The sequence below is a fragment of the Crocodylus siamensis genome, chromosome 5 (assembly GCF_052110815.1).
Source record: "Crocodylus siamensis isolate JL-2025a chromosome 5, ASM5211081v1, whole genome shotgun sequence".
Classification (NCBI taxonomy): Eukaryota; Metazoa; Chordata; order Crocodylia; family Crocodylidae; genus Crocodylus; species Crocodylus siamensis.
Genome location: NC_143399.1, coordinates 8,705,517 through 8,731,652, shown reverse-complemented (window position 1 = coordinate 8,731,652; position 26,136 = coordinate 8,705,517). Strand labels below are relative to the sequence as shown.

General features: G+C 45.9%; 1 protein-coding gene across 1 annotated transcript in view; it reads left to right on the top strand.

Annotated features, from left to right (window-relative positions):
- RAB3B (RAB3B, member RAS oncogene family) overlaps positions 1–26,136 on the top strand; it is a 113,920-nt gene that overhangs the window by 66,253 nt on the left and 21,531 nt on the right. The window contains exon 4 of the mRNA XM_090048917.1: positions 24,349–24,467. Within this exon, the coding sequence (XP_089905043.1) occupies positions 24,349–24,467 (119 nt within the window). The remainder of the gene's footprint in view (positions 1–24,348; positions 24,468–26,136) is intronic.

Here is a 26,136-nt window from a genome sequence, read left to right as displayed (position 1 = left end):
ACAAGCTGATCACTTTCTCTATCCATTGCAAAGCTGGCAAATCAGTCAGCAATGTAGAAATCCTCAACTTAAGAAAGCTGACTTTCACAAGCTCAGGAAATTGGTTGTTGAGGCCCTGAGAGACCATGATCTGACAAGGAGGGGAGTCCACGATGAGTGGTCTCTCCTTAAGGACGTGATCCTAAAAGCACAAGGGAAGTCCATTCCGGCCCATAGGAAACATAGCAAAAGGGCTGGGAGACCCCTTTGGCTCAATAGGGAACTCATGGACCTCCTGGATCTGAAGAGAGAAGCTTATAAGGGATGGAAATCAGGAACTAGCACTAAGAAGGATTATGCAGCACTGGCCCACACCTATAGGGAGCAGACCAGAAAAGCTAAGGCTGAAACTGAGCTCAAACTGGCTACGGGAATCAAGGACAATAAAAAGGCCTTCAAATATGTGGGAAGTCGGGGGAAAAAAACAAGGGCAACATCGGACCCTTGCTGAACCAAACGGGGCAGCTTACAGCTGACACCCAGGAAAAAGCTGATCTCCTCAATGCTTTCTTTGCATTGGTTTTCCACCCACCCAAGGGGATCACCCTGCCTGACAGGATGTAGGACTACCAGGGTAAGGGCAATCATACGCCTATAATTGGCAAAGATCTTGTGAGAGAACAGCTTGAGAGGTTAGACATCCACAAGTCACCTGCTGCAGATGGAATGCACCCAAGAGTGCTAAACGAGTTTCATAGATTTCATAGACATCAGGGCTGGGAGGGACCTCGGGAGATCATCGAGTCCAGCCCCCTGCCCAAAGGGCAGGAAGTCAGCTGAGGTCATAGGATCCCAGCAAGATAAGCATCCAATTTGCTTTTGAAGGTGTTCAATGTAGGTGCTTGAACCACCTCCGATGTCAGGCTGTTCCAGACCTTGGGGGCTCGGACAGTAAAGAAATTCTTCCTTATGTCCAGCCTGAAACGGTCTTGTAGTAGTTTATGACCGTTCGACCTCATCATCCCTTGGGACGCTTTGGTGAACAAATGCTTCCCCAGATACTGGTGGTCACCCCGATGAACTTATATGTGGCCATTAAATCACCCCTGAGCCTGCACTTTTCTAGGCTAAAGAGCCCCATGGCTCTCAGCTTGTTATTGTAAGGTCTGTTTTCCTGACCTCTGATCATGCGCGTGGCTCTTCTCTGGACTCTCTCAAGCTTCTCCACATCCTGTTTGAATTGTGGAGCCCAAAACTGGATGCAGTACTCCAGCTGCGTCCTCACCAAGGCCAAATACAAGGGGAGAATGACGTCCCGGGATTTGCTTGAGAAGCATCTATGGATGCAAGCCAGTGTTTTGGTCATTTACTAGCCGCAGCATCGCATTGCAGGCTCATGTTCATCTTGTGGTCAACGATGACCCCCAAGTCTCTTTCTTCCATAGTGCTAGCCAGCATAGCACTGCTGAGCCTATAAGGAAGCTGCAGGTTTTTCTTCCCAAGGTGGAGAACCTTGCATTTTTTGATGTTAAACAGCATCAGGTTCTCATCTGCCCATTTGCTGAGCCTGTCCATGTCAGCCTGGATCACCCGCCTGTCTTCTAGCGTGGATGCTTTGCCCCAAAGTTTGGTGTCATCGGTGAATACACAAGAGGAAGCTTTGCGACCGCTCAGATTTTGCTGAGCGATCCTCCCAGGAGATGCCCGGGTAATTGAAGTAACCCATGACAACCATGGTCCTGGAGTATGCAGCCTCAGCCAGTTCCCAGGCGAATTCCTGTTCAAGCTCAGGACTTTGGCTGGGAGGTCTGTAGTAGACTCCCACCGTTGTGTCCCCTGTGCCACATTCCCCATGGATTTTAACCCAGGGGGTCTCCAGTCATCCACGCTGATCAGCATCATCAGCTTGCAGGGCCATGTAGCTTTCCTTAACATAGAGAGCTACACCCCTGCCCCTTTTATCTACTCTATCCCTCCTGTACAGGGTATAGCCATCTATAACCATGGTCCAGTCATGGGTGGAGTCCCACCAGGTCTCCATTATCCCTATGACATCATAATTATTTGCATTAAGGAGGAGGACGAGCTCCTCCTGCTTGTTCCCCAAGCTCCTGGCATTTGTGTACAGGCAGGCGAATGTCCCCTTGGGAGCTCTTGCCTTGCCCACAGATAGTACCAGGGCTGGGGCAGGGGTGGGCTCCCTTAAGTGCCTTGGCCTGCTGGCTTTGCAAGGGTTGTTCAGTGGGCCAGCAGTGGCGGTAGTTCCCCCGCCCCCACAGCGGGCTTAGTTTAGAGCCCGGTGGAGCAGGTCAGCCAGCCTGGCTGAGAAGAGCCTCCTCCCCAGCAGAGAGAGGTGGAGGCCATCTCTACCCAGCAGCTCGCTGCCTCTCTCTCCAAAGAGCGGGCTGTGGTCATGGAAGCCAAAGCTTTCCCGATGACAGCAGCGCCGCAGTCTTTGGCTGACATTATGGCACTACTAATGGCAAAGATATTTTGTGGTGCTCGGGAGAGGTTCCTGAAGATTGGAGGAGGGCCAGTGTGCCTATCTTGAAGAAAGGAAGGAAAGAAGATCCAGGGAATTACAGGCCTATCAGTTTGACCTCAATGCCTGGTAAGATCTTGGAACATATCATCAAAGAACCCATCAACAACAGGGTAGTGGAAGACAACATTGAGAAATAGCCAACATGGCTTTGTTGTGGGTAGGTCTCTCCTGAGCAACCTCATTTCTTTCTATGACCAGGTGACACATTGCCTGGACAAAGGAGAAGAGGTTGATGTCATAGATTTAGATGTCAGAAAAGCCTTTAACTTGGTCTCCCATGATGTTCTCATGGTAAAAGTGTGGAACTGCAGCCTTAACAACCTTACCGTCCAATGGCTGGGGAACTGGATCCGTGGTCAGACCCAGAGAGTGATAGTCGATGGTGCATGGTGACCAGTGGCATCCCCCAGGGCTCAGTACTCAGACCAGAACTCTTTAATATAGTCATAAACGATCTGGATTTGGGTGTCAGAAGTGGACTGGCTAAGTTTACAGACAACACCAAATTATGGGGAAGTGCGATCACGCTAGAGGATCGGCTGGCAATTTAGGCTGACCTGGACAGGCTTGCAAAGTGGGCGGATCAAAACCTGATTCAAGACGGAGAAATGCAAGGTGCTCCACCTTGGGAGAAAAAAAACACATCGTACTTATAGGCTCGGCAGTGCTACGCTCACTAGCACTATGACCGAAAGAGAGTCGGGGTCACAAATGACCACAAGGTAAACATGAGCTACCAATGCAATGCCGCAGCTTGCAAAACAAATAAAACTCTGGCTTGCATTTACCAATGCATCTCAAGCAAGACCCAAGAAGTCATCTTCCCGCTTTACTCAGCCTTGGTGAGGCTGCAGCTGGAGTACTGTGTCCAATTCTGGGCTCCACACTTTAGAAAGGATGTGGAGAAGCTTGAGAGAAACCAGAGGAGAGCCACACGCATGATTAGAGGTCAAGCAAACAGGCCTTACGAGGAAAGGCTGAGAGCCATGGGACTCTTCAGCCTGGAGAAGAGAAGGCTCGGGGGTGGGATTTGGTGGCAGCCTATAAGTGGTATAAGAGGTGTGCATCAGGAACTGGGAGAACATTCACCAGGGCTTGCCAAGGGAAGACGAAGGCTAATGGTCACAAACTGCTGGAAGACCGCTTTAGATTAGAGATAAGGAAAACCTTCTTTACCATCTCAGTGTCCAGAGGTCTGGAATAGACTCCCCCAGAAGTGGCGCAAGCACCTACTCTGGATACCTATAAGAAATGCCTGGATGCTTATCTTGCTGGGGCGATCTGGCCGCAGCTGACTTCCTGCTGCTGGGGCAGGGGGCTGGACCCAATGATCTTGTGAGGTCCCTTCCAGCTCTAATGTCTAAATCTATGAAAGCATTATGACTTTATTGACTAAACCAGGATACCTGGGGTCTGGCCTGTCCAAAATATTTCACGATCATTAGTTACATGGGGAAGTACAACAAAAACAGGCAGCGACATTGGAACATTACAGCACAGTTTTTTAACAATTCTACACAAACTGCATAGTAAATAAAGTGTTAATCAAAAGTGGAATACTTACTATGTAAAAAGTCATAGCTAATGCTTAGAGTCATTTTCTCCTAGTCAAAACCATCCAGAACCTCAAGGATATTATATTTGTACAAGAGCTTCAGGTGATAAATCACCATGCAGTCATTTAGTAGCAACAGATGTCAATGACTTATACAAACAAAGCATTATGGACACAGCTGTTACAGGAGCAGAAGAAATTGTGTTCCTCCCTTCCCCCAGATATCTCTGCATGATGCATTTTGTGCAGTACTTGGGCAACAGCAATGCCTGTGTGAGCAAGGTGAGCAAATGAAAAAGAAACAAAGGGAATCGACAGTAATGATTACAGACTCCTCTGTGCAAACAAAAGCCTATTTGGCATGAGCTGCTACTTTGGATGGAGGAATAAATAGCTTCCTCTACAAAGGTATAACTAAATATGTGTTTATCTTGTATATATTTTCTCCTCTTATACACACAGCCATTCTAAAGGTCAAGACACATATGATCAATTGTGTACTAGATTAAAATGATTAACAGTAAACAGAAGTTCCCTACCTATTCAGTCTTACCTTTTCTTCTACATTACGGGGTGCAAGTTGTGCTGTGAGAAGTATGCATGCAGCATCAAAAACAGGTGCTGTTCTGGGTATCACCTCTTCCAGTGTATTTCACTGGAAACTCAAGTCTTGTACCCCAGATCCCTACCAGGATATTGTCAAGTAACATTTAATTCAGTTCAGCCCTGCCAGAAAAGTCAAGTGTCAGGGTCTCAGATCAAGCACACCTGGCTGGGCCAAACACCTGAGTTACCATACATGCCCCTGAGCAACTGTCCCAGTTCTCTGCAGCCGAATTGGTTGCCAAAGTGCTTTCATTTCTACCCAGGAGAACTTTTACAAACTTTTCTCCAATGCCCAATGAAGGGTGTTGGTTCCTGAAAGCTTGCAATGAAAGATTTTTTTTGCAAAAATCTTGTTGGTCTAATAAAAGATATCATCTCTACTATGAGTCCTGATTGCTCACCCCTTATAAGCACACCCACAGCCTCAGGCATACTTTGACACGGCTTCAGCCTGTTCCGGCAAGCCTCGTGTTCACAGCTCCCCCTGGTTTCCCTGGCTTCTGAGCCCAGCTTTAGCTTTCCTGCCCCTGATCTTGGATTTTCCCTGGAACTTGGCACCAGCTCTCTGACCCCTGGCTCCTGGCCACAGCTTGCATCTTGGACTACGTCTCTTGAATCTCCCCTCTCGGCTCCCCTGGAATTTGGACCCGTGCTCTCTGCTTTGCTGACCCAGGCCGTGACTCGATCCAGTAACCTGTGCCCCTATCCTGCTGACCTCCTAGTTGTCCTTCAGAGCCTATCTGCAGGCCTGGCTGCCTATATCCCGGCTGAACCCTCCCAGCAAGCTCTTCTTCCATGTCCAGCTTCTGCTTTTACCATGCAAGTCCCTCTATGGGGAGACTCTGGGATTCCCACTGTGTGCTTAGGAAGGGAAGATGGCCAAAGCAAGTAGGGCAGCTCAACTTAATTTCCCACTATTGCTCAGCATTAGAGGGGACAGGCTTTTCTATTTTTACTTTCTCACTCACCGGATATAAGGATGATTCTTCTGATAAAAATATGGCATGCTGATATTTAACTGGTGGCATGATATACGCCTGTAATAAAATATGGTCACTACTTCTTCTGGATGTAGGAGGTGACAGCTTTGCTGCTTTTGTGGGCAAATTTAAAGGAGTGGCATTTGAAGAGTAAATTGTGTGCTTTCATACCTGTATTCATGCACTCAAGCAAACACAGTGAACCAAGCATATTTGTTTGAGTGAGTGCTTAGAACTAGATGTGTGGTCTTAGAAAAATAATCTAGATGTCAACAAAAATAATGGCTAAATTGCTGCTGTTTCTTATTACTTATGGATAGTGTGCAAAGGAGCTGGCCTGTAGAGTCAAAAATAAAAACAAATAGTTGCTTAGTATTTTTGTGTCTTTAGGAAGTGTAAAAAAAAAAAAAAAAAAAGACTCGAATTTCCTTGTTAAAATAAAAATAAGTCCTCTCCCTTTACTTTACATTCCCTCCCCCTGGCCCTTTTTTTAAAGAAATATGGATTTTCCCTATACCACTGTATGGCCGGCTAAAAAGTTAAATAGGAAGTAAATTGTACAGTTTGGTGAAGAGCATTTGCTGTTAAAAACTTGATACTTCAGGGAAGAGGTGAGGTTGCTTCTAGTCGCACTGCAGTCGTGGCAAGTTTTCCCATTACTTCCAACAGGGCTAGAACTGTTGCTATTCTTGCAAATAGTGTCTGGCATATACGTTTTCTATCATGCTTCTAGAATAGTGTCTTGTGCTGTGTATGCGGAAGGAAAAGGACTTCCTTAACACCTGTCAGTTTTCCACAGTTGTTCCATGCGTGCCTCAACAGTAGGCCAAATCCTGATCTCTTTTAAGCTGCTGTAAATTTGTAAGCTGAAAGACGCAATGCTCCAGGTTTTGCACCAGCATAACCAACAGCAAAATCTGACCCATATACTGCAGCCTTTGTCTAAAATTCACCTGGGCAACTGCAAATACATATTGTAGAAACTAATTGATTTCAAATAGTGGAAACCACGATGACTTCTGAATAGGAAGCTGATGTTTGGCTGTGCATATGGAAATCTAAAAGCCGTGCTGATATCAAAGGGATTTTCAGGAAAAGATGAATGACTTTGCAGAACCGACAACACAGATCAGTGTTGCCTTTAATTTGTTCGCTTCGCGTTGAAAGCATAATGCTGGAAAGAACAATGGTACCATGGTAACTGGTGTTCTTTTTAATCTACCTTGCGGGACTGTAACTGTTTACCATGGCAATATCATGTTAACATAGCCTGTTTCTTTGTGAATCACTTGTTTGCCTTTTATGATAATTGTTTTTTTTTAATAAAACTTGGTAATGATTATCTATAATTCTATTGAAGCTTTTTATAAATTGAGTAAAATACAGAATTCTATTTGTGAGCTCTCGTATTGCTGTGCCAGGTTGGGTTTTTTTTTTTTCCTTCTCTTCTCGATTTGCCTTTAAGAATCCTATTAACACCTCATAATTCTGACCTAAATGCACCCTAATTAAAACCTATATTATGAAGTCTGTAAGTGAGTCTTGGTTTTACTAATTAATTGTATTCCCAAAGTTTGTGCCTGCAATCTGAGAATTACAGTAAGAAAAATAACCTTGAATCATCAGTTACTTTCCGAGGTGGTGATGGGCAAGTCTTCTGGAGCAAAGGAGTATTTTGTATTGCAGTCTGTGCTCTCACCTATGTTACCATGCTGTGAAATTGTGCGACGTGTAAGTTATGTCACGAGCTGACAACAAAATGAATGCTCTTGTGTACTGTAGGCGTACGTCACAAGACATCGTAGTCTGACCTGAGTCCTCTGGGGCATACACAGAGCACACAAAATGCATATTATAATCTTTAACTTGAAATGTCTTGTTCTGTCAGCTTGTGTCACACAATTCTGATGGGTGCATTTTAGAAATGGGTTAACCCGACCTCTGAAAAAATAGGATAACTAGCATGAATCCTGGAGACAAGGGTAAAACTGGTGATAGTCCAGCATGTGAGGCCTGATACTCCTGAATTCAGTGAGAAGGAGCGAGAAAAACTGGTTGGAGTGTGGCCGTAGTTGAAACTAGCGAGGATACTGTCATCCAATTCAGGGTGACCAGGATTTAGGCCTGGAGGTTAAAGGAAATACGAATTTCAGCTGTGCTCTTAAAACTTCTGCTGACAGTAGTACGAAGCCGCATCTTCCCAGTGGGAGGTCCAAAAGATATCATGCCCTTCACCCCCAGAGATCCTTTACAAGGCTCACTGCGTGTTCTTCTCTGTAGCTGGCAAGTTCAGAGGGAATGGTTGGGCAAAGGGCATGCTTCATATGATGGCTTTGATGCAAGTGGAAGGACTAAAATTGTGGCTCTCCTCTGGATGTTGTGTCTGCAAGGGAGGAAGACCATTGTGTCCTGCTCATGCTTGGGCAATCCTGTAGGGTCAGGCCCTAAAACTTTATAATGAAAGGAGAACAAGAAAGGGGAAAAAAGTCTACTGAAAGGTGCAAAAAATGCCTCCCTTCCTCCTCCTGCCACAGCTTCCGTACTTGGCTGGTCATGCAGGCTTGGCTCTTTGCTCCATTTGGACATGAGTAAAGCTGCGATATCATGTTTCTTTCTTGCTGTCACTCAGCAGTGAGCCTTCCTTTACATTGGAAAAGGGAAGCCTGCATCTTAATGCTATTTACAGGTGGCTCAATTCAATAATGTCTAGCTTGATCCTGTTTCTTTCCAAAACAGTTTTCCTAACCCCCTCTGGTAGACTGTTTACCTGTTTACCCCTAAAAAATTTCTAATGGAAGTGCAGGCCCCTTTGAGTGGTAAGTGTGGGTATTCACATACTTCTAATTGATCATAGTCATCTTTCGAGGACCCCTTAGACATAGTGTACAGACCTAGACCACAGGTTAAAAACCGCTGACTTAGGGCCTTGTTACACCGTATGCTATGAACCGTACAAATGTTGATCGGTGTTAGTGCTAGCTTGGAGTTTGGATTCGTAGTCTAGAAACCTTCTCTGACTGTCCCCCACCTGTACAACTGTGAATTGCCACTAGAAGCCTGGTGAGCAGGGGCAGGATGAGGAGCTGTAGCTGTGAGTTGCTACTAAAGGGCTGGTGAGCCAGGACAGGCTTCTATCCGAGCTGTAGGGGTGGGGGTGTGAGAGATCATGGGATACTGGAGGACTTCAACTTGGGTGGCATATCCATGAGGATTGGCCACACCTTAATGCAGGGGTGGGCAAAATCCGGCCCGCAGGCCAAATCCAACCTGTCAGGCTATTCTATCTGGCCCACGGGGGCCCCTAAAAAATTTAGAAAATGAAAATTTATCTGCTCTTGACTGCCTGTCAAAGATGACAGAAGCTAGGGGCAGTAGGGCCCAGGGGAGCCAGCAGCAGAACTAAACAGCTGCAGCAGCAAGTCCGGCCCAGCCCCGTCTCACCCTCCAGCCCCCCATCCCATCCCAAGCCCAAGCCAGAAGACTCTGTCTAGCAGGGGCTGCTGAAGGTTTCTGGCCTGGGACTGTTCCTGCCTCACTGTGCTGAGGGAAATACAGATAAGAAAGAGGTGGGGCGGGAGGCAGGAGCAAGCCCAGCTGGCCCTAAGGACCATGGGGAATCACCTCGGTCCTTAGGGCCGACAGGGCTTGCTCCTGTGGTCCCAGTGCTGCAGCTGGGAACCACGTGGTGCTGGAGCACAGTGGGTGGGTAGGGAGAGCAGGGAAATGGCTGTGACAGGCGGGTGGAGGGGCAGCAAGTGGGCACATGGAGTGCAGTGACAGTTGGGCAGGAGTGCGGGGCCCATGTTGGTGCACCAGGGCCAGTGCCAGCAGGGCCCAGAGCAGGGCAGCAGGAGCACAGGGCCTGGGCTGCCAGGGGGTCTATGGAGCTGGGGTGACTCCTTCCTCTCCCTGCTTGAGCAGCACAACCTACAGTCCTGCCACCCCGCTCTGGGCCCTGCTGGCACTGGCCCTGGTGCACCAGCGCGGGCCCTGTGTTCCTGCCTGACTGTCACTGCACTCTGTGCACCCACTCGCTGCCCCTTCCCCCCACCTGCCATAGCCATTTCCCCTCTTCCCCCCTGCCCACTGCACTCCGCCATGATGTGAGTTCCCAGCTGCAGTTCCAAAACTGTCAGAGCAGCTGGGACATGGTGCTGGAGTGGTGGTGGGGAGGAAGCTGCAGGAGAAGGGCAGCAGTGGCAGATGGGGGGCAAGTGACGGCAAGCGGAAGCATGGGGGCTGTACTGCTGTGTGTCGTGGGGCCAGGAGTGGCATGAGCACAGCGCCCGGGCTTGCAGGAGCACTGGTGGGGCTCTGCCTGCTGCAGGGTGGGGTCAGGCTGAGGGCAAACCCTCTCCTTACGCACTCACAGCCCCCCACAAAGCCCATACCAATCCACACTCCACACACCCACCCCCTCACAAATCCCACACACACACCCTCCCCCATGCCCCACATACCCACAAACCCATTCCCATTCACACCCTCCCACAATATACAAGAATAAGACTTCATTTTAAGTTATTATACTGTCTGTCACCCCTATGTACACTATACAAATGCATGTAAATCAGGACAAAAATATTTTTTGAAATTAAATGAATGAATATTGTAGTATGTTTGATTTTTAGAATATAATTTGGTATTTTTCTGGTTCAGATGGCAAAACCCCTTGCTGAAAGGAGTACTTCCAGGGGGCAATGGGAAGGACTTCTGGTGGCAAGGTCAGGGGTTAGGAGGCGGGACTTCTGGTCCCAAGATTGCAACCAGGGGTGGGGCACCTGTCAAGGGGTAGGGCTACACATGCGGCCCTCGAGGCTTGCCAAAACTTGGTAAGTGGCCCTCTGCCCGAGATAATTGTCCACTCCTGCCTTAATGGAACAGGAGCTGAGTAGTGCGGATCAGAGAGAATCCTGCCCTGGAGTGGCATAACTTTGAGCCACATAACGAATGCTTAAAACCCCTTGAAAGTGTTAATGTTTAGACAGTCCAGGGTTAAGCGCTCCTGAAACTGGCTAAAATTATGGTGTAACAAGTTCCTTAATCTATGCCAGACTGTACAGGAGTTAGAACTTTTGCCGACACTTCTGCTGAAACCAGATAAATTAGAAACTGCAACAGGCTTTTAGACCATGATCCACCTCACTACCAACAAAGGAACTATTGTTAATTCTCTTCTATTGTATCAACAAGTCTAGTTTTAAAATATATTCACTGGTGGGATTTTGTTTCTTATTTTGCCCATCCCCTAATATTGGGGTCAAGCCGTCCTGATACTCAAGGCTCCCTTTTCCCTTTCTCACCTTTTTTCCTGTAATAGCTGCTTGTCCCTACTTACATTAACCTTGATCATTCTTCTTCCCTCTTTATTGTTCACAGCCTTCAAATATTCACAGGTTATCATGGTGGTCTGTTTCCCCTGCGTTGTCACTTTGCCCATCTAGACTTTGTTCATTTTCTTTTTCATAGTAAATTAGTCTCTTCAGTCACTCATCACTTTTGTTGCTCTTCTTTGAACTCACTCCAGTTTGGCACTTTACCAGTAATGAAGTGCCTAGGACAGGGGCAGGCAAAGCCCACCAGGCCATTCTATCCGGCCCGTGGGGCTGCTAAAAAATTTAGAAAATTAATATTTATCTGCCCCTGGCTGCCTGTCATGTGGCCCTCGATGGCTTGCCAAAACTCAGTGAGTGGCCCTCTGCCTGAAATAATTGCCCGCCCCGGCCTAGAATGACATGCAGTCACCTAGGCAAGCTTATAATCTATTGCCAGTAGGATCACTCTTTTTCATTAATGGGCACATAAATGAAGGACCTTCCTGTTTGCCAGGTTCACTGTTGACTTGAGTTGGTTCTTCTGCTTCCTTTATGTTCCTCTTATCCCTCTTATAGTCCTGGAAATAAAGTGTGTGTAGACACTAGAGGAGCCATGGGGAGGATAAAGTTAGGAGTACTCGTCGGCGTGCTGGGATAGATGGGGAAGTGGTTTATGTTTATAGCTCATTCCCTGAGATGGGAAGGGTTTATTGCAGAAAGTCTGCTTCTTAATTAAAAAGAAGTAAGCATGGGCCAGCATGGTGCCTGTCCTTATCTGAGTCATTTTGCATAAGATTGGCAGCATGCTGATATAAACAACCTAATCAGTAGAGGGCTGATTTGAGGTGAGACCGCTATTGAGGTCAAAGCACATTTCTAAATCAGAATGGCTGCATTTTTCATCTCTATTCACTGGTTGTTTGTCCCTGAGAAAAACGCGTGCTGCTGACAAAATTCTGTCCTTATTCACACCCAACGCTGAGGTTAGGCTGCTGCAAGGGGGGTGAGGGAAACGTTAAAGCTCAAGAAATTTCTAGCTGTGGTTTGTCATGAAGGTTGGACTAGTCTGTGTAACTACTGACACCAGTACGTGTTCAAAGACAGGTGTTTTAGAGTGATTCTCTACTGCCCACTGGAAGTATTAAAGAGAAATGAGCTCTGACATTAATGCCAGGTATGCTGATAGGCATCCTCTAGGATTCACTATAGAAGAAGCAGCTTAGGCTTAAAAAAGGCTTCAGGACATGTGCTTTCTCTCTCTAAGCAAATTCAAGGTATATTTATATAGCACAGTATCGTGTTGTGAAGAGAGACCTGTATTGGAAGCAGCAGATGCTCACGTTGGTTTTTCAGCTGCATGAATGTAGCTCTATCGCTTTTGGTACCAGGCTAGCTCAGGTGCTGTGTAGACATACCTGCTGTGGTTGTCAAAAGTGCTGGCTTGAAAGATTTAGAAAATAAAATCTTCTATATTCACTTTAAAGTACACTTCACTTCCTTCAGATCCCAAATGAGGAGGTAATGAATGAGAACATCAGATCAGAGGACTATAGATATATAGAGTATTCTGGGTTCCTTCAGCATCATTTTCAAATTGAATCGCAAGATAAAGAGAAATAACTGGTCAGAAAAATCTATTTTTTTCTGGATAAAGACTGAAAAGTCTGGGTACAGTAGTAAGAGTGAAGGTGAGGTTTCTTATAATCATCTGAATGTGTTTTCTTTCCACTGCCTTCATCCTGGAGGCTGCATCTTTTTCCCCTCTGTATGCTTTGTCCAAGAGCGTTGGCTCTGGTATGATTATGTCAGATTATATAATTTTGAGGAGGAGGGAAAAGTGGATCTTTTAGCTGTAAGAGAAAGTACGTTCAAGCAATTAACATTGTGGGGGCTGGAGGCTGTGAGCTGGTGCGCTGGGCCAGCCAGGCTGTGAGATGGGGCTCCCACAAGGGCTGTAGGAGGGAGGACTCCTCTCCCACAGAGCAGTAATGTGGAAGTGGTTCCAGAGGTGATTGAGAGGCTTCCCGAAATCTGTGGAGAAGGATTGCAAAATGTTTGAGGTCATGGCTCCATCAGGTGCTCCCTATTAGGCCTGTGTGAAGTGGCTAGTATTCACTTTGGATTCGGATTTGGCCGATTTGGGGGACAGGGATTCAATTCGATGATTCGAATCACTATCCTGAATCAATTCGACCAAGTCTGATTCAGAGGTAGGAGGGCTTGTGGCAGAGCCCCCCACTGCAGCATGGGGCAGCGGGATCGCGCCCCCCACCAAGCAGCACCCGGTGAGTTGGGGCTTTTTTTTAAAGAGCCGGGAGCTGGGGGGGGCTGGGGGAGCAGGCAGGGGCTGGGGCCTGGCAGGGGTCCCCCCATGGTCCCCTCCCCCCTCCTTCAGCCCCCTCCCCTCACTTACCGGCTCTGAGTCCGGCTCCAGCTCCCTTCTGCAGTGGGCAGGGACTGCCCAAATCATCAAAGCTTGCTGAATCTTTTCCAAATTGATTCAGAGAGCTCCACATCGATTCAGACCTTTTTATCGGTCCACTGATTCAATTCGGATTTGGAGATTCGGCCACCAAATCAGGCCAAATCTCCTCCAAATCTAATCAGCACCTGAAGCTTTGCACAGCCATACTCCCTATCCCAGTGCTGAAGCTGAACTTCTTTATTTCTTGGCATACCAGAATCATACATGAAGTGCCCTGCTAGGGAGAGCAAGGTTTGTTTTGTGGTGGAACTGCACCATTTTTGTTAGGTCAAAAACCCTCTCTGGAGATAATTAGGGCAGGACTAGAGCCCTTGGTTGCTGAATATATTCCCCCAACTACCAATATATAGGCATCATATAAGTACATTTAGGGTACAGCGTAGTGCCGCCTGCTGAAACACCTCTTTGCAAGGTGGTAATAAATATGCATGTTAGCTGGTAGGCAGACTGTTACCACTCTTAATTCGGAGAGAACTCCAGGCTGCTTGTGCTAAGGGCACAGCTCATGCCACTGCCTGAGTGCTCAAGGGCACAAATCTAATCTTCTACAGAAAATGTGTGCATAGGAAAATACCACCGATCAAAAAGTGAAAAAGCCTGTGTAGAAATGTCAAGAATTATTTGCTCAAGACCCTTTTTAAATAGGAAAGAAAGAGACAAATTGCATCAGCTCAAAGGTGAATAGACTTAAAATAGCGTGGAAAAGGACAAATTCATCCCCAAAAGCCCATAAGCCATATAATCACGTGACAGACCTAAAAGTAACCTTAGAGCCACTCACTGAATTACTGCAGGAGTGCAGTAGAGCCAATTGCAACTGCTGTGTGATATATTTCATGGTTGAACATCTGGATACTCTGGTTAAAGTAGACAATATTATAACAAATGGGAAGAGGTTATCTGTTTTGTCTGCATTGGTACTGACATCACGTTAACAAGGCTATAGTTAACAGAGCGTTTTAATTCTTAGCCTCTGTTTTAAGGTACTTAAAAACTACACAAAAATAGCTCTGCTTTGGGTTGAAATGCTCCTTATTCTCAGCTGAGATGTAGATTTACATGATTTGGTGGTTTGTAAGATATCAATATTTTAAAAATGCCTTCACTTATTGACTCCTCTGTGAAATCCTATGAAATATGAACTTTCATTTCAACTCAAGAGAACTTCTACAATCTTTTTTCCAATGCCCGGTGAAGAGTGTTGGTGTACAAAAGCTTGTAATTAAAGACATTGTTTTGCAAAAATCTTGCTGGTCTAATAAAAGATATCATCTCTACTATGAGCCCTGATTCACTGATTGCAAAATAGTTCAAATATTCTTTTTGACCTTCTGGCTTGTCAGCATGGCTGTTCTTTAAGGGAAAAGTTAAAAAATATATATAATATACCATCTTTACTCACCTGCACATGCACATTGATCCCCAGCAATTACCTACTGGAAACTGGGGGGTGTGCCTTCAATAAGGGGATTCAGGGAGCAGAAGCCCTTACCACGTGAGACCCAAGCAGCCAGGCCCCTCTTCTTGAGTTCAGTGGGAAGTCAGTAGCACCTGCTGTCAGCGGCAATTCCTCATGGTCAAGGATCAGCACTCCCAGGGGTAAAGTAAAGGGTTGTAGATGAGTCCGTTGATGGCTAAGAAGGCCGATGCTGGAGCTGCAGACTCTGGCAAAGGCTACAGGTGATGGTTAAAGGGAGGATTGAACCCCAGATGTCTTGGTCTTGTTTCCTTTCCTTGTGTTTCTGGCAGTTAGCAGGTTAACAGAGCAACCGCAGGTTTTTGTTCTCTCCTTATTGCAGCTGCCTGTTCTCCTTGCCTTCTCAAAACAAGGTCATCTTTATTCATGGGGACAGTGAGGGGGAATATGCAAGAAAATATGGTATATATAAAATGTATAGCACATATAAATAAATGCATACCAACCTCCAACATTCAGAAATCATGTGTAAAGCCACTCCAACACGGCTATACTGCTTTGGTGTCTGTGTTGGTTTAGGTATTTCTACCTGGTGCTGTGTTAGGCCATGTAGATGTAACCTTCAGCGTTGGAGTGAAAGATCCTCTACCGTGTCTTTTGCCTGACTCAAATAGATTCTGTAAGGTTGAAAAGGTTTATATAAGTGCATTATTACATGTCACTATTGTGTCTGATTCAAGGATTTCCAAGCTGTATGATCATTAAAATGATTTTTGTTACTGTAGCAATAATGATTTTCATCATTTCCACTCAGTGTATGGTTCTTGCACTGCATTGCATCTCAGATTGTATTGGCTGTCGGCTTCCGCTGTTTGTTTGCTGCTAGAGGAGTGGAAGTTGGGAGAAGATGTTCTTGCTTCCCCTGACTTCTAAATCTATCAGGATAGAAACCCAGCCTGGAAAGAGATAAGCAGGGGGTGATGTGCTTGTGAATAATATGCTTATTTCAAGACCAGTTATTGTTTTACAGGCTGCAAAGGGCAATTGCTGCTAATCCTCATTGCAATCTCAAAAGCAGGCAGGAAAAAGGAAGCTATTTATGTTAACATTAATTAATATATTATAAGCAGTATTTTGGCTTGATTCCAGTTTGCCCAGTGGACTATATATACCCCAAAACACCCCTTTATGGTTCCAGTTATACTCCTCCTTAATGATGTAGTTGTTGAGATGTTAAATGGGTCGTTGGAGTTTTTTTTATTTTTGCTTTTTTTAAATCCTGGAAATGACTGCATAAGGGGTGAATGAAGTAAATCTGAAGTGTGTTTTTTTTCTCCCTACATCAGCTTCATTTGTAAAAATGATTTGGGATCCTTTGGGAAGAAAAGCAGTATATCAATGCCAAAGGGGAACTCAAGACAGAAGTTAAAGAAGACAGATTGACTAATAATAGAGAGGAAAACCACGTGAACACTTGCTGCCTAGCCATCTACCCTACAGTAGAGCCCTCTCAGGCTTCTCAGATTTTTTTTTTCCCCGAAAATGGTAGCAGCAGGGTAGAAGCATTGGCGCAGAAGGAGTTGACGGTGGCTGGCCTATCCCTGACTGGAACAGGGAGATGAAACAGGATGGTTGAACCGCTGTCAGTCGTGGGCACCTGGATCTGCACTTGGGGTTCACCTTGACTACTGCCGAAACAATGGTAGCACAAGTGGGAAATTTGTAAGGCCTCATCTCTGCCAGCGTTTTTCAATAAAGTTGGTTTTTCCTACAGAATCATTTGGCTCCAAGTCACTAGTAATACTCAGCTTGAACCTGGCTGATCATAATTAACAGAGTTGTATTAGATCTAGTTTTGTTCAAGTAGGTTCTAGTAGCTCCTGGTCGTTGGTGCGATTGCTGGATAATGAGCGAGAAAAGACGTGGTTAATTGGAAAGTTTTCCTGAGAGCTGAGCTCTGGTGTTAATTTGCTCCTGCCAGCAGGTGAAATTGGAAAGAGCTAAGCTTCTCAAGTATTTCATGACATCACGTCCCTTCCATGGTAGCCAGTGACTCATCTTGCTCTCCTGCTTAAATCTATTTTTGGCTGCCAGCAGGAACAATAGGATCAGTGTTCATCAAGGTTTATTATTTTTCGTTATTAATTTCATAGTGATTGTCAGGGCAAGTCTGGATTGTAGCGTCTCTTGCCACCTAAGATCATCCAAACGTCCTTTTTCTCTCTCTGGGTGACATTTTGGTTCACCCCTTTTCCTGATGCCTTCAACTCCAGAGTAGCCTTTGCAAGGGAGAAGAAAATGCATATATAATTTTTTTTTATCAGTCACATGTTGTCGCAGCAACCCAGGAGCTTCACTCTTTGGTGGCCCCTGCTCCCCCTTTCTGCTACGTGTCAGAGTGGTTTTTAAGCCTCTCTCAAAGGCATTGCGTGTTGACTGCAGCCAAGGCTGGGGATTGTGGCTGGGATGTGCCAATGCTTCTGCTGGGACCAAAGCCGAAGGTTTCTGGCTGGGGGGTCTTGTCCCTCCGTTCAGGGTCAGACTGATCAGCAGATTTGGGGTCAGGAAGGAATTTGCCCCAGGGTCAGATTGGCATAGGCTCTGGGGGGTTTTGCCTTCCTCTGTGGTGGGAGATGTTGCCCTCTACCTGAAATCTTTTGAGCATATATTGACAACTTTTTATAGAATCGGGACGTTGGCTGCTGTGGTTCCCCTGCTTTACCTGTGGCAATTTAGAGTGTTAGGTGTGTGTTGTGTCAGGGTTGGCAGTAGTCTTACAAAGTTTAGATTATGGTTTGTACAGGATGGTTTTGGATAGGGCTAATCTTGCGCTGGATGCCCTCCAGAGTTTCCTTCCAGCCCCACTTCTCTATGATTCCTTGAAGCCAGGATGCACCGGACTAAGCGCTGTCCAAATGCAGATACAAATGATGGCTCCTGCCCCAGAGATCTTACAGTCAACCATGGCCAAACAAGGTCCCATGCATGCAGTCCAGCAGGACCACAGGCATTCATGCTACAGAGAAAAATGTGGAGAACAATGTATATTCAATTAAACTTGCAGGACTATGTGATGGGTTATATATAGCAGCCAAGGAAAGGTTAATGAAAGGCCTAATTATCTCCCCCTGCTGTGACCAGCCACATAGAAATGACTGATCTTAAGATTGCAGCCAAGGTAGAATGGACATCACCTGCTGCTTTGGAGAGGCCTCAGACCAGCTGAGCGAAGCAGTGGAGAGAGCAGCATGGGAGGAAGGATGATGATGGTAGGAAGCAGCAAGGCAAGTCCTTCATTGCTTAACCCTGAGTCCCTGAGCTGGCGCACAGGATCTGAGTACAGGCAGTCCTTGGACTTATGACACAATCGGTTCCTGAAAACCACATCTTAAATCGAAACGTTGTAACTCAGAACCGATTTTCTCATAAGAAACAATGTTTTAAATGGGGGATCGGTTCCTGAACCAAGGTCTGATGCCCTATTTTCACCAAAAATACCCCAGAATTTGGTACTCAATCAATTATAGATGAGTAATATAGCTGCATTAATGTATGTATATTGTAAATAGCAATCATATTGATTTGGAAGGACTTCTTTGAGGTGACTTTGCTGGACTTTTTGAAGGGCTCTTAGTTGGACTTTTTGAAGGGCTGTTGGCTAGAGCCTTCTCAGGAGTCCTGGCTGCAGGTTTTTCTGGAGTCTTGTCTGCTTTCTTAAAGAAAGCGTCCAAGGATGTTTGGACAGATGTTCTCCAGGGAGATGAGTGATGCACCAAATTTGTTCGCTGGCATGGCGTTGCATCACATCAGGTGTTGTAAAGTCAAAACTGATGTCATAAAGTTGAAACAGGGTGTCAATGTATAAATGTTGTAAGTGTGAAACGTTGTAACTTGAAATGTTGTAAGTCGAGGACTGCCTGTACTGCTACTTCCTTTTCTTTGTAGCCTTGAGGTGGAGGGGACAAGGGCTAGTGAACCTCAGACTGAGGAGAGGCCCAAGGCTGAGTATACACCCCTTTAGATTTGAAACTCTGTGTTACTCAGGTGAGTCCCTAAGTCAAACAAACAGAAAGGCTCACAGTTGAGAAAAGGACTATTATACCAGACTGGGCCATAATAGGTGCCATAGATACCGATGGAGCCCTTTGGGGTGGGGGCTAGGTTAGAGTGGGTTAAAATTCCTATGTAAGTGCTAATATGCATGACAACTTGTGGTGATAGCCATGTGATAAATTACCCTAATACCTGTTTAGTTTGGGTTGGCTCTTGTCCACGGTGACCTGTGTAGCACAGGCAATATTTCTATTAGACTTATAAAAAATGTGTGCATACAGATATGCAATTCCCAGAGCACCGAGATACATTTACATGTGCAAAGGACCTTTTGCTGTCCAAAATGTTTCAAAGACTAGAATTTTCAGATCTCTATTAGAAGAGCTAAGCACCCATCTGATGACCTGAATGCAATAATAAAGCACAGAGTGGGAATAGCTATATGACACTTCCAGCCATGAGGCCATTACTTCCCTTTCTCCATTCACGTAACTGAAGTTCTGCTGCAGGCATAGTGGCTTGTGCAAGGAAACCCGGTTGGTAGAAGTGTGTGGATCTAGGGTAGTGTGGCCAAGTGTCTGAGCAAGGAAATCTTTCTGGAGCACCTCCAGCAGCACATAAGCCACTTGGCAGGCATTGTTGATGGCATTTCCGCCTGCAGCTCCCAGTGCTTAGAGGTCTCTCCCTCATCTGCATTTTGGAAGAGAAACATGGAAAAGAAAACTGTTCAATCCCAGAAGGAGGAACATGGAGATGTCATACCTGAAGGCACTGCTGTGCCAGCACGGTTCCATGCTCCATAAAGTGCTGGAAAGGATTCCTTTCGTGCTGGGGTTTCAAAGCTTCTGTGATAGATGAGAGTCACCGTGACTGCGTCTGGGTTAGGTTGGCCAGGGGCGAGCAATTATTTCGGGTGGAGGGCTGTATGACAGGTAGCTAGGGGCAGATAAATATTAATTTTCTAAATTTTTTAGGGGGCCCGCGGGCTGGATGGAATGGCCTGGCGGGCTGCATTTTGCCCACCCCTGGATGCTGCCAGTGCACGTATCTGGGCCAAATTCAAGTGAAACATTGCAGGTGGAGTTGCCCCAGCTTACAGCAGGCCTGAATGTGACCTGCTGGGCCTAAACGTAGGGCAAATAAGTGAACAATGTGGAAATGGGACTCCATGAACCAACTGCCTGTTTCTTTTTTGCTCTGCTTTCGGAATCACCAAAGTGTTTGGCCAAAGGAGCTGATCAGCCAAGCTGTAGAGAGCTGGACACTTTGAATCTGGTACATAGAAATGACCAATAACTTGGTGCTCCTGGCACCACTAGGCTGTATAGCTTGTTCTCTCATTTCCAGCATGCAGAGGAACGTGTAAAAGGCCCGAGGATAAATCTTCGTGTGATGCTGTGCAGTGGGAGGAATTGTCTTCACCCCAGGTGCATCTGATGCCTAGAAGCAGTGGTGTGCACCTGCAAAATGAGACATGTCTTTTCACTATAAGCAAAGCAGACGCTGAGTAGACGGGATGTGCTGGGAAACACAGAGGCTACTTGAAAACTGAACTTGTCTCTCACGTTATAGACCATGAAAGGTATACATCAATGCGAGGGATCCAAATGAAGAGAAAGCAGTGGCTTAGCATGCAGAAAATATTAACATATATCACAGCTTGTATCCAAGCAGCTGAACTGCAGATGAATCTGTTATTCAAATAGAAGTCTAATCCCTCGGGTTTTTTTTCAGTGTACCTGTCTGCCTCATGCGCTAGGCTGGGAAGTGCAGGTGCATTTAGTTTGGATTATGCCTTCTGGCACAGATGAGAAGTTGCAGTCGTATTTTTATTCTTTTAATCAATGCACTTGTGGCTGTGAATCAATGTCAGAATAATGCTGGATACATCTGCAGCAAGAGGCACTCCCCTGGGGCCCAAGACCTCAAGTGGCTCTTTTCTTAAATGCTGGTTATTTCTATTAACACTATTTTAAAAAAATGCTATGTAGGCTAGTGTTGCAATAAAATGGCTAAGAATTGGATGGCACAAGTCGAAGGGTCTTGTCTTTGTAACAAATGCTGAATTGTTGATGGTTCCTGTGCTGGAAGATGTTTCAGATTCCCGCCCCCCACAAACACACACACTCCCATCCAGTAAAGGTTTTGTTAACTTTTTGTGCATAACAACCTGAATGTCAAGGGGCGGTGTGTGTAATTTAAAAGGTGAGATTACATGCTAGCATATTAGTGCTAATATACCTTGCTAAGACACTTTTGTGCCTGTGTACAAACAAGCTATCTGATTCCTTGCTAGGGATAGCCAAGCAGGGTTCTGGGCACTGAAGGCTCAGACGTTCTTCCAGGACATTTGGCCAGGCTGTTAATTAGAACTGCAGCATCGTTTGTGCCAGTCTCTGCCTGAGCTTCATCTATACGTTTCCCTTGTCATTTTAATCAGTTTGTACCTGAAAGTCTTGCAAGCATCTGGGGTGGGGAGGGGGAAGCAACCAGCATTATTTTTCTCCACCATTAGAGAAACTTAGATGTAGTGTGCTAAATTCTAAGCTGGGTGGAAAGTTAGGATAGACACAAAAGAAATGAAGCTGATTGCTTCAGGGAACAGCAAGCTTGAGTCTCCCCTTATTTACAGCATGGAAAATTGGGACTCTCTCTCTCAAAGTCCATAGGATCATGGCAGTCTAAAACTTTGTGGGAACCAGAGGAGAATTAGGCCCATTTGTAGGTGTTCAAATGGCCCCCATTGTCTGAAAATACTCTTTCAAAAAAGACAGGAAGAGTATTATTTGAATTCACATTATAGGACAAGTGGGGCATCACGCGTGATTCAGAAGAGTGATTCACACATCTATGTATTAGCATCACTTTACTGCAAGTGCGACGTTACAGAGGAAAACTGAGTACCATGGAAATCCAGGGTGGCTTTTTTCTCCCCTTTTTGTTAACCTGAAAAGGCAGGTGCCAGCACGGTCTGGCACAGTGTATGAGTTGCCACCCTTCAGCCAAAGGTGCTGAACGCACCAGCAAATGAAATATGACTCAGAGGAATGTGCAAACCGCTTGAAGGCTTTGACTGCAAGAGCTACAGGCTCCTGTGACACATAAATGTGAGCCGAGACCCATTCAGCATCAAGGGGTTCATAGATCAGAAGGTAAAACTGGTTGGGGTTATTTTGCTTTGTAGTTTGTAGGAGACATGGGCAACAGGGAATCTGCTCTCATTTAGCATAATAAAATACTAGTGGCTGGATCCTGGTCCCTGGTGAGGCTGCTTCACACTGGCATGTCAGTACTGAGTAATAAGTTGCATATCCTGTGGCTCCTATACGCTGAGTGCTCTATTATCACACAGCTTGTGGCTGGCAAAAAAAAGCGTTGGCAGAACCCCACGGCCTGAGATCAAGTTGTCCCTCGTACTCGCTGCTGGTTCTGGTGTGGTGTTAGTGCCAGCAGCATAAGAGTGGTCACCGGGTCTCAAGACTTAATCCCAGCTCATTCCAGTAACTAGGAAGCTGCGGGAAAAAGGAAGCCTAGTTTATATGCGCTTTCCTCCTGTAGCAAATCCCTGGGACAGTATGGCGGAGGTTACTGGCATCTTCCTCTTCTGCAGTAAGGCTGGGTTGCTGTACAGCCAGTGTCTTAAGCCATTAGCGGATGATCAAACACTAGTGCTGCATGTACTGAGACAATGAAAGTTCAAAAACATCATGCCTAATTCAGATCTCCCTTTCCCCTGTTGCACACCGGTATGTACTTCCGCTGAATGCAGGGAGCTTTTCTTGATTTCTATCAGTGGTAGTGAGATTAGGGGCCCACATCCCTGAAGGAGCTCTCAACAGAGGGCTCCATTTGCCTTGAGTTATTTTGTGCAGACTCCTTTTCAAACAGTCCCTGAATAGTCTGCGGAAGCTGGATGAGTGATAAGGTGCTTTTGGACATTTTCCTCCATGGCTGAGAGGAGGAAACTTTCCTAAACATGTTTTTGAACCAGTGGCAATAAAAGACCTTTTTAAAAAGCTGGAGTGGGAAAGCCAGGCAGACCGTTCCTTTAAGAACTGCTCATCCATAAGGGGAACAGCAGCAATCAATATGTTACACAGAGCGTGTGCTTGGAAGATAAGGCCCTTGTCTCCCCAAAGCAATTTTGCAGCATCTCTATTTGCTGAAATACGTTTGTGCAAATGATAGATAATACCTAGTAAATGTGAGATATTTTAAACGCTTGATTATAAGACCCATCCACAGGCAGGTCCAAGAGAAATGGTTGCCTTGGAGGATTGATAATTGCATATAGATCCCTTCAACCCTGAAGTTGCCAGTTTGAAACCCAACCATCTCAGCAGGAGAGAGGCATGGTGGCTGAGGCTAAAGGGTCTTGCTTTGGACCCAGGGGTTCGAATGTGGGCCTCATTCCAGCCTTGTGCTGAAGGCCACGTCAATCAGTCCAGCAATAAGTGGCTGTTTGGCCTGGGGAGTCAAAGGGGCCAGACGTAATGCTGGCTGTGTTGCTCCTTTGCGTGCGGTTAGCCATAGGAAGTGGTGTGCCTGATGGGCCACCAAGATTGTGGATGGACCTTTGGCATTCCCCCCCCCCCCCGACATTTTAGTAACGAGCAAAAGTTGTTGACATCCAGTGGCTGTTGGGTGGCCTCTGTGAAATAGGTGCCAATAATCAGGTGTCTGCCTAAACCCCAGGGTAAGTTCCCACAGAGAGGCCAAAAACTGAATGCTCGGGGAGGCTGAGGGCTTGTCTGCACATACAGGTATTCCTGATTTACGCTGTGGCTGGTGCATGGGGGAGGTGGATGGAGTCTGGAATAAGAAAGTCCACACTCAGCGTTATTCTGAAATAGCCAAGTCAACCATACTCACCCCTATAATATAAAATAACTTTAATCTGGAGGCAAACCAGGAGCTATTGTCAACTGCCTCCAGGCAGACACTTCAGGGGAGGAATAAATTGCTTCCAGCTTTTCTTCTGTGGCTAAACATAAGATGCCCTTCCTCCCCCCTTACCAGCACCAAATTCTCATGCACCCTTTTCACACTGAACAGTCATTGCCAGCCACGCCGTTTCCATCTGCCTTGACGTGCCGACTTTTAGGGATGTCTGTCATATCTGTGGCTGCACAGAGGCTGAGACAGGGAACAGTAATTAAAGGGTTGATAATTTCATTTTTGTTTTTTTACCAGTGCATGTCAAAACACAATTAGCAGAGTAGAGTTAATGCAACAGTGCAGTTAATACTGAAATAGAAATAGGAATCAGTTACTTCAGTGGGATCAAACAGATGGTCAGCGTCTTATGAAAACCAGGCTATCTAGGTGCCTAAATATTAATGTAGGCCCGTAAGTATAGCTCCTGTTTCTAAGAATCTGGGCCTCAAAACCTAACTGCTCTTGTTTGTTTTAGGATACTGCCGGACAAGAAAGATACAGGACCATCACCACAGCCTATTATCGAGGAGCAATGGGGTTCATCCTCATGTATGATATCACCAATGAGGATTCGTTCAATGCAGTGCAAGACTGGTATGGGAGCATGCCATTGTTGGTCATCTGTCGTCTTCTTTTTTTTTTAGACAGTCATCTTTTTGCTGATGCTTGGTGATGTTTCACACGGGCTAAAACTCATCTCCTTTCTGTCCTTCCCCTCCCCTCGTTTCTTTGCATTACATTAATCTTCATCATTCATTTGAAATTCAAAATAAGTGTTTCAATGTTTAATTTCTTATGAGGGGAAAAAACTGCACAACTTCACTAGATACTACCTTTTTTAACTTACAAAGGTTTTAATGAACTCTAGGGTTAGATAGTTAAAGGTTCTCGTTGACATGTGGCATCTTGGGGTTACTCATATTCCTGCCACTACACCTCCCTTTAATAGTGGTTATATAGATAGGCTTGTTGCACATGGCCAAACCTCATTATAGTTTGCGAAAATCAAAAGGGTGAGAGTAAAATGGTCCAAAGCATTAATCACATTTTGAAGTAATCTGGGACCCTGTGCCAAAGTTAGTTTTGAAAATGGGATTTGGGTGCTATTTAAAACTTAATCTGAGGTCTCTACATTATTGCTATGATGCCTCTTAAAAAGGGTTAGTCATCAGGTTTTTGCTATGGTGTCCACATCGTTCTGTTCAATGCATCGTAACCCCGTCAGAGCCTTAATTGTTGTTTTACTGAGAATGTGGAGCTGGACTTTGGAGCCTTATGTAAAGAATCAACTGCCCAAGAAACTTCCTCTTCTTGAGAGAGGTCTGTGATGGCTTGCGGGGTAGAGTCAAGGTTGATGGCGTTCTACCCAGCCCCTCCCCTGGGAAGCAATGTCAACTAAGGATGCATCTTGGGGTCAGTCCTACTGATGCTGTTCTATGTAGTGGGGCTAGATGAGGTCACTTCAATCTTCATGCAGGTATCACGATTTGCCTCTGAACTTGCAGGAGGGTTGTTTAACCTCTTTAGACTGTGCACTGCATCTAAAATTGCCACATGGACTATGCAGGAAGTCTTGTGTGGCTGATGGAGTTAGGCCTGCATGTATCGATGGGGTTGTGGGGAGGGGAAGCTAGCAGGGTGCCAGGTCCAGCTCCCAGGGAGCCTAGCCACAGGGCTGCCACCCCCAGAGTGAAGCTGACGGCTATAGCAGTGGCGGCAGCAGCCCAGAGAAGGTAAGCCTTCCCTTCCCTACACTCAGGCCCCCTCTCTGTTCCCCCCGCCATCTACAATGGTTGGCATACCCCCTCCAGGCACTCAATGAATTCAATGCATCTCTAGTTCTAGGCCTGTCAAAGGCCATGCAAACTTTCTGGGTGCACAGACTATCTCCCTGCCTATGTCAGTATGAGCAATCAAAACACTTCCAGAGTTAGTGAACTCATGGACAATGAGAATTTCACCAACAGACATGGAAGGGACAGTATACTCTCTTTCATTGTGCTGGCCTCAAATTTACAGTTAGGTTGCAACAGTAGTGAAACAATCTACCAACCCTTCTAGTTGCTGATTCAGCTGACACCATTCCCTAACTATCATAGAATCATACAGCACCATTCTGCTCTTTTCACTTGCCCCCCTATGCCCCGGGTATGCTGTGCTGCCATGCTCCTATGGCTGGGCAGGGGCAGCGTGGGGTTGCCCCTGCTATGGCAAAGACTCCTGGTGGGTGGCAATTCTGGTGCCTGCCCATAACCAATTCCCA